The 13,468-nt window shown below is 34.3% G+C and overlaps 2 protein-coding genes across 4 annotated transcripts; both read right to left on the bottom strand.

Moving 5' to 3' along the window:
• Window positions 1-1,428: 1,428 nt before the first annotated feature.
• On the bottom strand, window positions 1,429-7,067 carry LOC129806978 (zinc finger protein ZFP2-like). 3 transcript variants are annotated; one of them, XM_055855913.1, is made up of 3 exons: window positions 6,845-7,067; window positions 5,229-6,748; window positions 1,429-1,972 (listed from the first exon to the last, which is right to left on the bottom strand). In XM_055855913.1, exons 1-2 carry the CDS (start codon window positions 7,013-7,015, stop codon window positions 5,231-5,233), a joined length of 1,689 nt encoding a protein of 562 aa, XP_055711888.1. In that variant the 5' UTR covers window positions 7,016-7,067; the 3' UTR covers window positions 1,429-1,972; window positions 5,229-5,230. The 3 variants fall into 3 exon arrangements, with proteins under 3 accessions (XP_055711888.1, XP_055711887.1, XP_055711886.1); XM_055855912.1 differs by having other exon boundaries at window positions 1,429-1,717; XM_055855911.1 differs by having other exon boundaries at window positions 1,429-1,675.
• A 1,984-nt stretch (window positions 7,068-9,051) lies between these two features.
• On the bottom strand, window positions 9,052-13,450 carry LOC129806979 (zinc finger protein 33A-like). Its single transcript, XM_055855914.1, has 2 exons — window positions 13,248-13,450; window positions 9,052-10,512 (listed from the first exon to the last, which is right to left on the bottom strand). Exons 1-2 carry the CDS (start codon window positions 13,383-13,385, stop codon window positions 9,085-9,087), a joined length of 1,566 nt encoding a protein of 521 aa, XP_055711889.1. The 5' UTR covers window positions 13,386-13,450; the 3' UTR covers window positions 9,052-9,084.
• Between the last annotated feature and the right edge of the window lie 18 nt (window positions 13,451-13,468).

Below are 13,468 nucleotides of genomic sequence, written 5' to 3'. Positions count from 1 at the left end.
AGTGGAGATAGTGGATAGACTGATGCAAAAAAATAGTGAAAGGAAAAGATATGAATTTCGATTTCATAAAAATTTGTTAATCTAAAAGGTATTCTAGCGCCATAATTGGCCAAATTCGCTTGTAATTCAAATTCAGTCTATGGAGCCTCAATAAGGCCATTTACAGGGAAGAGTTTGCCCAAAAATCGTCGAATTAGATTGTTATTGAATTTGTTCCAAAATTCAAATCTAATCTTAATGGCTCCGGCTAGAGATGGCCGGAAATTTTCCAGAGAAATTTTCCTTGGAAAATTACCAGAAAATTACCATCGGAAATTTACGGTAATTTGCCCATAAAAAATTTTCACCATTCTTCATTGGCCATGGGGTGGTGTCCGACACACCTTTTAGATCAGGAAAATATCATGAAGTTGTAATTCAAAACCCTTTCTATCTCACATGCTTTGCATATGTCTATCTCGTTATCTCGCACTCTTCTTCTTCTTTTAAACATCACACCAAATTTAATTTAGCTCAATCGAATTTGGTATGCGAAAGAATGAGATAGTCATGTGCAAAACATGTGAGAAAGAAAGGAATGCGAATTTCGACTTCATGAAATTTTCCTGATTTAAAAGGTGTGCCGGAGCCATAAAGTTTAACATTGTAATGTGGAGATTTTATTAGATACTTTATCGTAAGGATTTTTAAACTGAAGTTAGAAACAATAGAAAAATTAAAATTGATTTTTTTATTTGGATCAAAAATATGATAAGTATTTGAAAAAACAAAATGTTAGCTAAAAATGGTTGATAATTTATTTTTGAAGTTATGGATGTTCAGAACTTCTACTCTGAAAGTATAAACTCAATCGCATATATTAGACTGAATCACAGTATCTCAATAGCTGTGACAATTTTAGATATTCTAGATCGAGATTATTCTTGAAGAACCTTTGCAAAAAAATAATTAATAAAATGTCATTATTTGTTTTTTTTTTTTATTTTCCTATGTGTATTTTTATTATGTCATTTCTTATAAATCTATTACATAAAAATGTTAAAATTACCTCAGGATTTTATTTTAAAAAAAATTATAAAATGTTAAAATTCGATGAAATAATTAGAGCAAAAAAAGGCTAAAAATAAATTTTGACTAGCTTTTCAGTTTTAGTCTTAAACACTACACATATTCTCACTAATCTTTCTTAATATTTACTCTTAAATTATTAGGAGAGATAATTTGTCGCAAGCTATTTTTTGTGACTTTATACTTAAAAACTATTTTTTTTTTAAGATTTGACCAAAGTATAATATATACTGTCTTTTTTGTGAAATACATCTCATAAGACATTGTACTGTGAATCTAACCTTACACTATTTTGATTCTACTTTAATGCAATACTCTTGAACATTAACACAATTCCTAATTTACTAATTATATGTATAATTTTTATTTTTATTTTTTCTTTCAATTCAAAAATAATTTGAATCAGCCATCCAAATTGCAAGCCTCATTTTTTTCTTTTTCAAAATAACTTTCTATACTGAAATATTTCGAAAAAATTGCTCTGCGGATTATGTAAAATTAAAATTTTGAAAAATATCTGCTTGAAATTAAAAGTATATTCATTGTGCCACGTTTAACATTGCACTATACTTTCTTTTTTTTTAATCTGGCTTCCTTGTTCCTTAACCTACAGCATATTTTCCATTTTCTCTCTATCTTTTCTATTTTACTGAAGACAAGATAAATTAATTATGTACAATTTGGGAGAATCAAGCTGATGAATACTATTAAAAAACATGTAATAGCTTGTTTTTTTTTTATTTATAAGAAAAGTAAAAACGTTTTTATACATTTTTACTTTTTAAAACCTAATTTTTCACTGTTTATGGGTGGGAATTTCTTTTGTGTGATAAATATCTTATTGATATTTTCATGATAGTTCTTGCCTTGAACACCCAAAAGCTCAAAATAATGCCGGGAAAAGCTAGTGAAAACATTTGTTCGTAAATGTTCGTAAACACGCAAAAAATGTTCGTAAAATTTTGTCATTTGTTCGTAAATGTTTGTAAAATGTTCGACAGAAAAACAGACATTTACGAACAAATGACAAAATTTTACGAACATTTTTTGCGTGTTTACGAACATTTACGAACAAATGTTTGTAAAAGTACAAAGAATGCTCGTCAAGTAATAATTTTACGAACAATGTTTGTCAAAAAAGTACAAACTTTTACGAACTTGTATGTGGGTTATACGATTCACGAGCATTTCGTAACTCCCCCATAGGAATTCACAAACATTTACGAACATTTTTACAAAATATTTTTTTCTGTGTATGGTGAAAGTACCCCGGGTTCGAATTCCCTTTAGGTCACCAGGAATTTTGCTGGCGTTAAAGGTGTTCGTATTAAATTCAGTGAGCTTCACTGCTCTTGATTCCACGGGCATGGGACTGACAACTCTATCCATGTATAAGAAAAAATAATAATGGATGTTCCGAACTTCCCTTTGCGGGAAGGCCTAAGTTCCTCTATGGAACATTGTGCCATCATTATTATTATTACTAGATCAAAAATTGATATTCTTCCAACAATTGCTCAGACGTTGATAATCAACAAACTGTAAATCAGAAGTTGATCAAAAGTTAATCAGAAAGTTGATAAATCGCAAAACACTTGATCAAAAGTTGATCATCTTGTTCATGTATCAATAGTTGACCATATATTGATCAAAAGTTGATAGGATACCAACACTTGATCCAAAGTTGATCAAAACCTGATCCGAAGTTGCTCAAAAGTTGATTATTTACCAACAGTTTATCAGAAAATAATAATCGGACAGCAGTTTATTATAAGTTGATATTCTACCAACGGTTAGAACCAATAGTCGATAAAAATTCGATAATCTGCCAACAACTGTTGCAAAGTTGATCAAAACCTGATCCGAAGTTGCTCAAAAGTTGATATTTTAAACAAACAGTTGATTAGAAAATGATAATCAAACAGCAGTTTATTAGAAGTTGATGCATAAAAGTTGATATTCTACCAACGGTTGATACTCAACAAAATGTAATAAGGTGATCAAATGATGATAATTGATCAATAGTCGATAAAAAATCGATAATCTGCCAACAACTGTTGCAAAGTTGATCAAAAGTTGATCTGAAGTTGCTCAAAAGTTGATATTTTAAACAAACAGTTGATTAGAAAATGATAATCAAACAGCAGTTTATTAGAAGTTGATGCATAAAAGTTGATATTCTACCAACGGTTGATAATCAACAAAATGTAATAAGGTGATCAAATGATGATAATTGATCAATAGTCGATAAAAAATCGATAATCTGCCAACAACTGTTGCAAAGTTGATCAAAAGCTGATCCGAAGTTGATCAAAAGTTGATATTTTAAACAAACAGTTGATTAGAAAATGATAATCAAACAGCAGTTTATTAGAAGTTGATGCATAAAAGTTGATATTCTACCAACGGTTGATAATCAACAAAATGTAATAAGGTGATCAAATGATGATAATTGATCAATAGTCGATAAAAAATCGATAATCTGCCAACAACTGTTGCAAAGTTGATCAAAAGCTGATCCGAAGTTGATCAAAAGCTGATCCGAAGTTGATCAAAAGTTGATATTTTAAACAAACAGTTGATCAGAGAATGGTAAACGGCCAGCAGTTTATTAGAAGTTGATCAATAAAACGTTGATAGTCTACCAACACTTGATAAATCAATAAACAGTTGATTAGAAGGTGATCAGATGTTGATCTCCAACTAACAGTTTATCAAATGTTGATCTAATATTGATAACTGACCAATGGTCGACAAAAAGTTCATATACTGCCAATAGTTATTGCAAAGTTGTGCAAAACTGATCCAAAATTGATCAAAAATTGACCAGAAAATGATAATCGATCTGCAGTTTATTAGAAGTTGATCAGTTGATCAATAAATCATTGAAAGTCCAGCAACGGTTGATAATCAACAAACAGTTGATTATGAAGTGATAAGATGTTGATCGTCAACCAACAGTTTATCAAATGTTGATCTAATGTTGATAATTGAGCAACGGTCGATAAAAAGATCATATCCTGCCAACAACTGTTGCAAAGTTGTTCAAAAAACTGATCCAAAGTTGATCAAAAGTTGACCAGAAAATGATATTCGATCAGCAGTTTCTTAGAAGTCGATCAGTTGATAAAAAAAAAACGTTGATAGTCTACCAACAGTTAATAATCAATAAACAGTTGATTAGAAGGTGATCAGATGTAGATCGTCAACCAACAGTTCATCAAATGTTGATCTAATGTTGATAATTGATCAACAGTTGATCAAAAGTTGATAATTTACCAAAATTTGATCAAAAAATTATATTCGATCACCAGTTTATTAGAAGTTGATCAGTTGATCAATAAAACATTAATAGTCCAGCAACTGTTGATAATCAACAAACAGTTGATTATGAGGTGATGAGATGTTGATCAGCAACAACAGATTATCAAATCTTAATCTATTGTTGATAATATTGATCAACAGTTGATCAAAAGTTGATAATCAACCAATAATTGATCAATCCGCCTGGTTTACTGTTTAGAAGCCAAATGGTTTGAGTTATTGCAAACCTTCTTCTTCACTGAGAGAAATCCGAAAAAGTTAAAATAACATTCCGGAAATGTTAATTTTACCCTGCAGTATTGATTCCAAATCGGTGTAAATATTATGCTTTTTAGGTGAATTTAGGGTTAAAGTTACCCTTCTTTCATGTTGATTTTACCCTTAAAAAGGTGTAAAATTAACAATAAAAAAATTATTGATATATTTTTACACCTAAAAAGTGTTAATGAGGAAAAAAAGTTAATCGCGTCTTTTTTTTCAGTGTTTGAAAAATTCTCGTTGATATTCATCAACTTGACCATCCCAATGAAGTATTTATTGATCTCTCCTGACTACAGTTAGACTCTCACTCAATCGGCTCTTTTTCAATCGGGCGACAAATTTTGTTGACAATTTTCACGTTTAATTATGAAGGTAATTCGCTCAAATTCGGTGTAGTTCTTCCTATTTTATCGTGATTCTTTATAATTGAGCACTTTTTGTGGAATTTACAAAGGCTTTGACGCTCAATTCTATCGCTAAACCGGATGACATTTTGTCTCATATTCCCGATTTAGAGAGAGTCTACTGTATCAACATCCCGCCCAGTGTAATTAATTCCGGAGGAAGATACTTACAGTCATGTCGATTCTCCAGTATGAAGCCTCATGTGTACCTTGAGACTTCTTCTTTCTGCAAAAGCCTTTTCACACACCACGCACTTGTAGGGTTTCTCTCCCGTATGGACACGTTTGTGCGTCTTTAGATGAGCACTCTGCCGAAAGGCCATTCCACATGTGTCACACTTGTAGGGCTTCTCGCCCGTGTGCACCCTCATGTGAGTCTCCAGGACGAACTTGAAGCTGAAATTCTTCTTGCAGATGTCACATTCGAAGGGTTTCTCGCCCGTGTGCGTTCGCAGGTGATTCTGATGAATTGCCGCTGTATTGGAGATTTTGCCGCAGAAGGAACAGATGCAGATGACTTTTTTGGCCTTGGAACCATCACTCTTGAGGCGTTTCTTGATCTTATCCGTGCGCTCTTCCGGTGGGATGTGTCGGAGTTTGTGAAGTTTGAGGTACATCTCGGTCTTGAAGCGTTTCCCACAGACATCGCACTGGAATTTGATTTTCGAATGGACATTGTAGTGGGATTTGAGAGTTGTGATCTGGGCAAAGCCCTTGCCGCAGATTGTGCAGAGATGATTGCGGAGTTTCTCGTGAATGTCCTCAATGTGACGCCTGAGATTTTGTTTGGTGGAGTAAACCTGATTGCAGTGAGGACAGACATTTTTCTTGGAAGCCGAGTGTATCATGCGATGCTTGGTGAGGAAGTAGTGATTCTTGAAGGTCTTGTCGCACATGTTGCACTGGTAGGAATCCTTACCTTTGGCCTTTTTGATCTTCTCATGGATATCCTCAATGTGCCTCCTGAGATTCTGTTTGGTGGAATATTCCTGACCACAAATTGGGCAGATGTTCTTCTTGACAGTCGTATGAACGCCTTGGTGTTTGGTCAGATAGTAGTGATTCTTGAAGGTGAGCTCACATTGATTGCACTGATAGGCTTTATCTTCCCGTACCTTTTCCACCTTCTCATGAATATCCTCAATGTGCCTCTTGAGATTTTGCTTAGTGGAAAATTCATGATTGCAGATGGAGCAGATGGTGTCCTTTTCCTCCTGATGCATTGATGCTTTGTGCTTGGTGAGGTAGTAGTGATTCTGGAAGGTCTCATCGCATTCACTGCACTGAAAACTCTTATCCACAGACTCCCTCTTCCTCGTCCTCCTTCTCGTTCTCCTACCCTCAATCTCCTCTTCCTGTTCCTCTTTCTCCTCCTCCGGCTTATCCTCCACTTTGACCTGCAGGAAATCCATGCAATTGTCATCAAAATCATCCTCATCTGTATCATCATCATCGTCATTGTCAGCACAGAAAATCTCTGCCACTGGATATTCAGCCTTCACAAAAACATCTTCAATCTCAAAGACATCATTTCCCGTCGATGATCTACCCTCTTCCTTGGTCTCCTCCAACACATCCCGGCAGAGCTTCTCATAAGTCTTCTCACATTTGCACTTAAATTCATACAATTCATCAACTTTGTCCCTACAATCATAGCATACATACTTAAATGTGTTTTTACTGTCTTCCTCCTGCAACAAAATAAGAAAATCCAATTGGAAATGGGAAAAAACAAGCAAAATCTGGCTTTGTTTACATAGGAAATGCAGGTGAAATGTCATTCATACCTTAAAAGTAGCAATCTTGAGGAGTTTGTCATAGATATGGGCATGCTTTTCTGTGAAAATATCCAAAAGATCATCCTGTGTTTCACATATTCGGCACACATGCAATTCAGTGGCTCTTTTGCCGGCCTTTTCATCCAGGGAAATGCTGAGAGGAAGATCTTTTTCACTCATTTTTCAAAAGCACAACAAAATTTGCACCACACAAATATGTCAAAAAAATAGCTTCTAGCCGTATTTTGATTCCGGAAAATTATTGTTGCGTGTACTAGTCGTCAGTGGCGCTGCAATCGTCAAGAGGATGATTTGTACCGCCAAAAATTATTCAAAACGGTAACGGTAATTTAACAAAATCTCCGAAAACTTTGAATCAGACCCGTGACATACTTTCGATTTAAGTCGAGAGACGGCTTAGCTTAGTGAAAAAATGATAGAAATACGGTTTAACCATTATTTTGAATATAATTGCAAGCCTTACAAGCTGTCTCTCAGCTAATCCTGAGGTCTGTGAAGGTCCTTAATAATAATAATAATGCTGGCACAACCATGAAGCAACTGGGCCTTCCCACAAGGGTATTTCCAGACATACATTATTTTTTCTTGTACAGGATGAGATTGTCAGTCCCATGCCCGTGGAATCAAGTGCAGTGAAGCTCACTGGATGCAATCCCAACACCTTTAACGCCAGAAAAATTCCTCGTGACCTAAAGGGATTCGAACCCGGGTCACTTGCATCATAGAGCGAGTGCTCTACCACTTGACCCATTGAGTGAAGGTCCTTACTTTGTAAAAATATTTTGTCATTTTAACAAGGAAAGTTTGTTAAAAAGTTCTTCCAAACAGAATAATGAAAAAGTTTTGTCAAATCGGCGGTTAACTGGATCTTTGCTAAAAGTTTTGTCAAAAGGATGTTTTACAATGCGACTATTGAGGACCAACGACCACGTCCCTCGGGTCAAACAATTTTTAAAGAGTCGACTGTATTGTTTTATCAACAGATTCATTCGCGATGGACTTCAAGGACTTGATTAAAATATGGTGGATGACCAAATGACTGAATATTTCAATTTCAATAAATAATAGTCTGATTCGATACGTGATTTTGCAGTTTATTTCTTTAAACAAGATAATTCAGTACTTTCACTCAAACGGCCTCCGTTTGCTTCCATCAACTTCAAGCTATTTCACGAGTAATACAACCAAAAGTTTATAAATCTTTATCCTTACCCAGAAACAGAACTTAGTTTGATCGTTGGGAAATGTTTATAAAGTTTTCCAAAATCAACCAAACTACTTGAAATTTTTCATACCAGTTTCTCTCGAAAACATAGGGGAAGTGCCCATGCTTTACATTACACCGTCCCAAGCTTTACAATGACTAATTTTTTTTTGTATGTTTTTCAATAAATGTGACTCATCTCTTCTATATTTAAAAAAAACTAGGGGAAAGTGTCCTGTTTTTAAAATATATTGCGGAGTCGTATTTATTCCGAAACATAGAAAAAATTAGTCATTGTATACCTTTTGTTTAAGAATAGGCAACGAGGACTTTCTTTTTATTGTTTCAAACGTTGCAAACACGTCAAAATCTTTTTTATATTCTTATTTTTGTTTTGAAAGAGAGATTCTCAAAGAGTTGTGGTGACTATGATATTACTTACTTCTTAAGAGACTGCCCAGTAGGTCTGTGCAGTTTCTTCTCCTGCTTTCTGATTTCTGGATAATGGCCTCTAAACACTGGAGACATTTATGTCCGTATTGAAGTTTTTCCTACACAAGCGTAGGGAATTTTCTTCAATATGAACATAAATTCCTTTAGTGTGTAGAGGCCATAAGACTCTACATGTGCCCCCGTTTTCTGTGAACTAAGCATGGCTCGGTATGCTGCGTTCTTACGTTCAGTCGCCAGTTTGTCGACTACGCCTACATGGTTAATCGGAAATTTAGCCATGGCTAAAACAAATTGTCCCGTACCACACTCCATTTTCTATTAATTTGACACACTATTCTTTATTTTAAGCATCGAGGCAAAATTATCTCTATAAAATATATTAACCAGCACCAGCCAAAAACTTATCTGGTTACGCTCGTGAATTACCTCTCAGAAATGTTCGTCAAGAAATGTGTTTCTTCAAAAGAATTTGAAAATCAATGATGCAAAAATCTCGTACTCCCATGTCTAGGCACTTGGTAAAACAATTAAATTCATATTTTTTCTCTTAATATTCATTTTATTTAAGGTTTTAATTAGGATCTTCTATAATTTCTTCAATAATATCTTCATCAACATCCATTTCTTCTATCGTTCCTACCGTTCCTACCGCTTCAGTCAATTGGGTCACAATGGTCACAACCTCTTTTTCCGAAGATTCTGCTATAGGTGGATTTCTGTGAAAGTCTCTCAAATGTTCCTCTAGTTGAAATTTTCTCGTAAAACCATATTCGCAATTTCCACATTTGAATTTCTTATTTCCAAAGTGAGTTTCTAAATGCATTTTCCACTTCCTTTTCTCTGTAAAGGATTTCGGACAACCAGGGCATTTGTATCTCTTGTCTGCCATATGACTTATCATATGTTCCTTGAGCTTATCCATCGTTGCAAAAGCTTCGAGGCAAATAGCACAAGTAATTTCCTCATTTGAACCTACTTTTCTGAACTTCTTCCTCACATACAGCTCCCCACATTTGTAACACATCTTCAATCTCTTGTCTGACTCAGCCAGTTCGGCTGGTTCATTGGGTTTCTTCACGAAAGTGGAAATTTGGCTGTTTAGATCAGAAACGGCTTGTGTGTGAAATTTTAAAATATGTTCTTCCAGCCTCCGAACTCTAACGAAGGTACTCTTACAGATAGGACAACTGAACTTTGGAGTTAATTCATGAGTTTCCATGTGGGTATTCAGGCTATCCAAACTGGCAAATATTTTATTGCAGTTTTTGCAATAGTATTTTTTCAAATTTTCATGAGCAGAGAGAACATGTTTAATTAAAGTTGTTCTGTCGTCAAATGTTTGTTCACATCGAATACAGAGATTTTTGTACGTTTGATGTGTTACTCGATGTCTATCGAATGAGATTTTCTTATTGAATGATCTATTGCATTCTGTACAAGGAAACTTTTTCAAGTTTTGTGTTACCGGCATTACCGGTGTCACCCTTTCTGGACAAGCTCCTGTGGATGATGAAAAATCCTCTACAATATGTTGAGGTTCAACTTCCACAAAAACATTTTCTCTGTGTTCTTCACCTAAATATCTATCGTTTTCATCCACATTTATGGAATATGTCTCAGTTGAAGTCTGATCTGCTATTTTACGTGTGTCTGATATGTCCTGAGCCTCAGGATATTCTACGAATTCTTCCCTATGTTCATCTTCAAAATACTTATCTTCATTGTCATCTTCACTCTTCATTCTAGCAGAATAGTTATGATCGATGGGTTCAGATGAAGGAATTGGACTAATTCGATTTGTAGGACTTAGAGGATCTGGTGGTATGTTTAGAGAAGCTTCATTGGTCAAATCAGTCTTGGCTTTTTCCAAATTTTTCATCAGTTTTTTTCTAGTACTGATACATTTGGTTTTAAAATCGTACCACCCTTCAATGCTGTTTTCGCAACGGGTACAAACAAACTTGTAGACTGTATGGAACATTTCGTAATCCTTATCATCCTGCGAAAAAGGACAAGAATAACTCATAGCTTACAGATGATGGTACTAATATCGTACCAAACTATTGAACCTGAATTGTGAGGGTTTCAAATTGGGAACATAAACTGAACGTGAATACATGGAGAACCGGTAAATAACCTAGTTATCTCAGAGTAGGAGGGTTTCTTACTATGAGCCACCTTGAAGTTCGTTTCGGTTTGGAATCGAAGACAATATTTAAAATTTCTCTCAAATTTACAAAAATAGTGAATTCTCAATACATCGTCGGTTGCGTCTACCTCTGTCGTATCAGACGTCCCCTCTTGCGCGAAATGCTGACAGAAAAGAAATTCAGATACGACAGAGGTCGACGCAACCGACGACATGTTGAGAGGAGTAAAGAAATCACCAAAATCGGCTAATTGAGAATTGACTGAAGTCTGTTATGATAGTCAGTTAAAAACCTTTCATTTGACACCCTTTGAAAACCTTGCTTTTTCAGCTGACTGTGCTCGCTGGGAAATGCGGATGACCTATATTAAAAGTCCAACTCATATCAATTACTGAGAGCTTTGCAGAGTTGCTTAGAATGGCCAGTATAAGCCTATTGGGCTTAAATGTTGCCCTACTCCAGAATTTATCATGAAAATTTGTCATATATTATCATGCTGTTACAAAATTGTCCTACTGGACATAATGGCATCTACAAAACATTAGAAGTAATTTTCGGCTTAGACGGCTTAGCGTAATTACCATAACATTTCCATAATTTTCCACTAATTCGTCTCTCGACTTAAGTCGTAAGTGTGTCTAGGGCATTAGCCATATAGCTTAATTGCGCTGAATTCTTATCAATTAAGATTTCTTGAAAAAACATAACTTAGCATTGGATTATAAAGTACAAGTGACCTAAGAGATTCTGAAAAAGCAATAAAATTGCTTGCTGTTATTTAGGGTTTTGAGACCTTTAGGAACAGGGCTAAACCTCTAGTCTGAAGATCGTTTAACACTTAAAAACCCAAAGTGGCATTTTACTTCAATTTTAAGTTTGGAGCTTCATAGTAGGAATTCTGTTCAATATTATGCTAAATTGATAACATGAATGTAATAGAGAATTTAATTAGCTTTTGTTTAGTAGAAAAAAATAGTTGATAACTTTTATAATATTTAAAAAATTGGAAAAAAACAAAAAATGGGCGTAGAATACCAAATTGGCGTAAAATGCCACCTTTTTTTTTATATGGAGTTGGCATAAAAATAAAATAATATAGGACCTAGAATTGTTGTAGAGTGGTATCGTAAAATAAGGTGAAAATTCACTTTACGCTTAGTTTTTCTTTTTCGATTTCCTGTTGGAATTTCACATAAGATTTTCTTAAACAAAAGCGCAAACTGAGAATTTGAAAATTTGACAGGAAAATATCGCTCCTTGGAAATTACAAGGGGCCAACTCAATCTGAGCCATTTTTCAGGAGACAGCATGAAAGATTTAATTTTGTATAAATAATTACCTCAATTAAGTATGTTTATAAAAACAATTTAACTCTTTTCTATTTGTATGAGCATTATTATAAACATCGAAACATACATTTTTTACCTTTCAAAATATGTTTTTTTATGAGTTAGCTCTTTGTCATTCTAAATGATGCGCAAATTTTCATGAAATTAGGATTATTAGGAATGACACGGGATCAATTTGCTTTAGTCCCTTGTTTCACAAAAATTTGAACGATAAATCTATTTTGTGCCCCTTGACTTCAAACAAAACCGCGCAAGCAATCATAAAGAAAAAGTAAAATTTTGAAAAACTTTTCTAATAACGAAATTTACTGGCTCATACCATCTGAATTAAATTCTCTGTCTGAGTGCATTAAAACCTCAAAATCGCCAAAAAGTGAGTTGGCCCCCTGTAATTTCCAAGGAGCGATATATAGATATGTGTTCTACGATTCTTGTGAAATTGCTAGGAAAAAGGAAATTCAATAGAAATTGGCTTTTTGCTACAAAAATCTGTAAAAATTAATTTTTGGCATTTTTCAGTAAATTTTCAGAAAATTTATATAAAAATGACAGGAAAATGGGAAAATATTTATTGGGAAATGAATTTATGATTCCAAGAACTGCTGTGGAATCTTACGGAACGAAAAATTATTGAAAAATTACTTTTTTGTTGAGAATATTTGCACTGGCATCTGGCTTACCTCCTCTAATTCCTCATGAAGCATGATTTTTTAGGAAATTTTTGTTTAGGATTGAGTATTAAGGGCAAAATATCCATTCGATTTTGAAAAAATCAATAAAATTGCTTGTTATTTAGATTTTTGAGACCTTCGGGAACTGGGCTAAACCTCCAGTCTAAGCCGGCATTATACGGGCTTCAGACCTAAGGCTTAGCTATCTGGCTTAACTCCTCTAATTCCTCATGATTTTTTTTAAGAAATTGTTGTTTAGGATTGAATATTAAGGGCAAATGATCCTTTGGAGTTTGAAAAAAATATGGCTTGTTTAAGGTTTTTCAGACCTTCAAGAACTGGGTTAAACCTCCAGTCTGAGCCGGCATTAGAGTCCTTAGTTGTGGCTGCATCCTGCATCCCACAAGTTTGTCAATAATCTACTTAATAATTTTGCCTATTTTCCACAAAAATCTTACTACTCTGAGCCTCTGTCTGTATTTTTAGTAATAAAACAGTAAATACAGAGACAGCACAAAAAAGGTGTTTGATTTCATGGATTTCATAAAGATTTTGAGGTTATACCTGAACCGCTTCCAGTTCACTGAGCTTCTTGTATAATTGTTGATTTTCCGTGGCCAAAATATCAATTAGGTACTTTGATCCTTCACAAATTCGACAAATATTTGGATCTATAGCAGAATTCTCACTATTTTCACCCATTTTAGCATAAAAATAGCTCGACGGGCTTTGTAAACAAAACACAACACTGCAAATAAATTGCAATTTTCCGAATGTTTCTTAAA

The sequence above is a fragment of the Phlebotomus papatasi genome, chromosome 3 (assembly GCF_024763615.1).
Source record: "Phlebotomus papatasi isolate M1 chromosome 3, Ppap_2.1, whole genome shotgun sequence".
Classification (NCBI taxonomy): domain Eukaryota; kingdom Metazoa; phylum Arthropoda; class Insecta; order Diptera; family Psychodidae; genus Phlebotomus; species Phlebotomus papatasi.
Note: the sequence above shows the minus strand (reverse complement) of the source record. Positions and strands in the feature narration are given on the sequence as shown.

What these genes read in the sequence shown, in the direction of transcription:
- LOC129806979 (XM_055855914.1), bottom strand. Translation starts at nt 13,385, where the DNA reads ATGGGTGAAAATAGTGAGAATTCTGCTATAGATCCAAATATTTGTCGA. An exon ending in GTGAACTGGAAGCGGTTCAG is followed by an intron (nt 10,513 to 13,247) that starts GTATAACCTCAA and finishes CCTTTTTCGCAG; the next exon opens with GATGATAAGGATTACGAAAT.
- LOC129806978 (XM_055855913.1), bottom strand. Translation starts at nt 7,015, where the DNA reads ATGAGTGAAAAAGATCTTCCTCTCAGCATTTCCCTGGATGAAAAGGCC. An exon ending in TCAAGATTGCTACTTTTAAG is followed by an intron (nt 6,749 to 6,844) that starts GTATGAATGACA and finishes ATTTTGTTGCAG; the next exon opens with GAGGAAGACAGTAAAAACAC.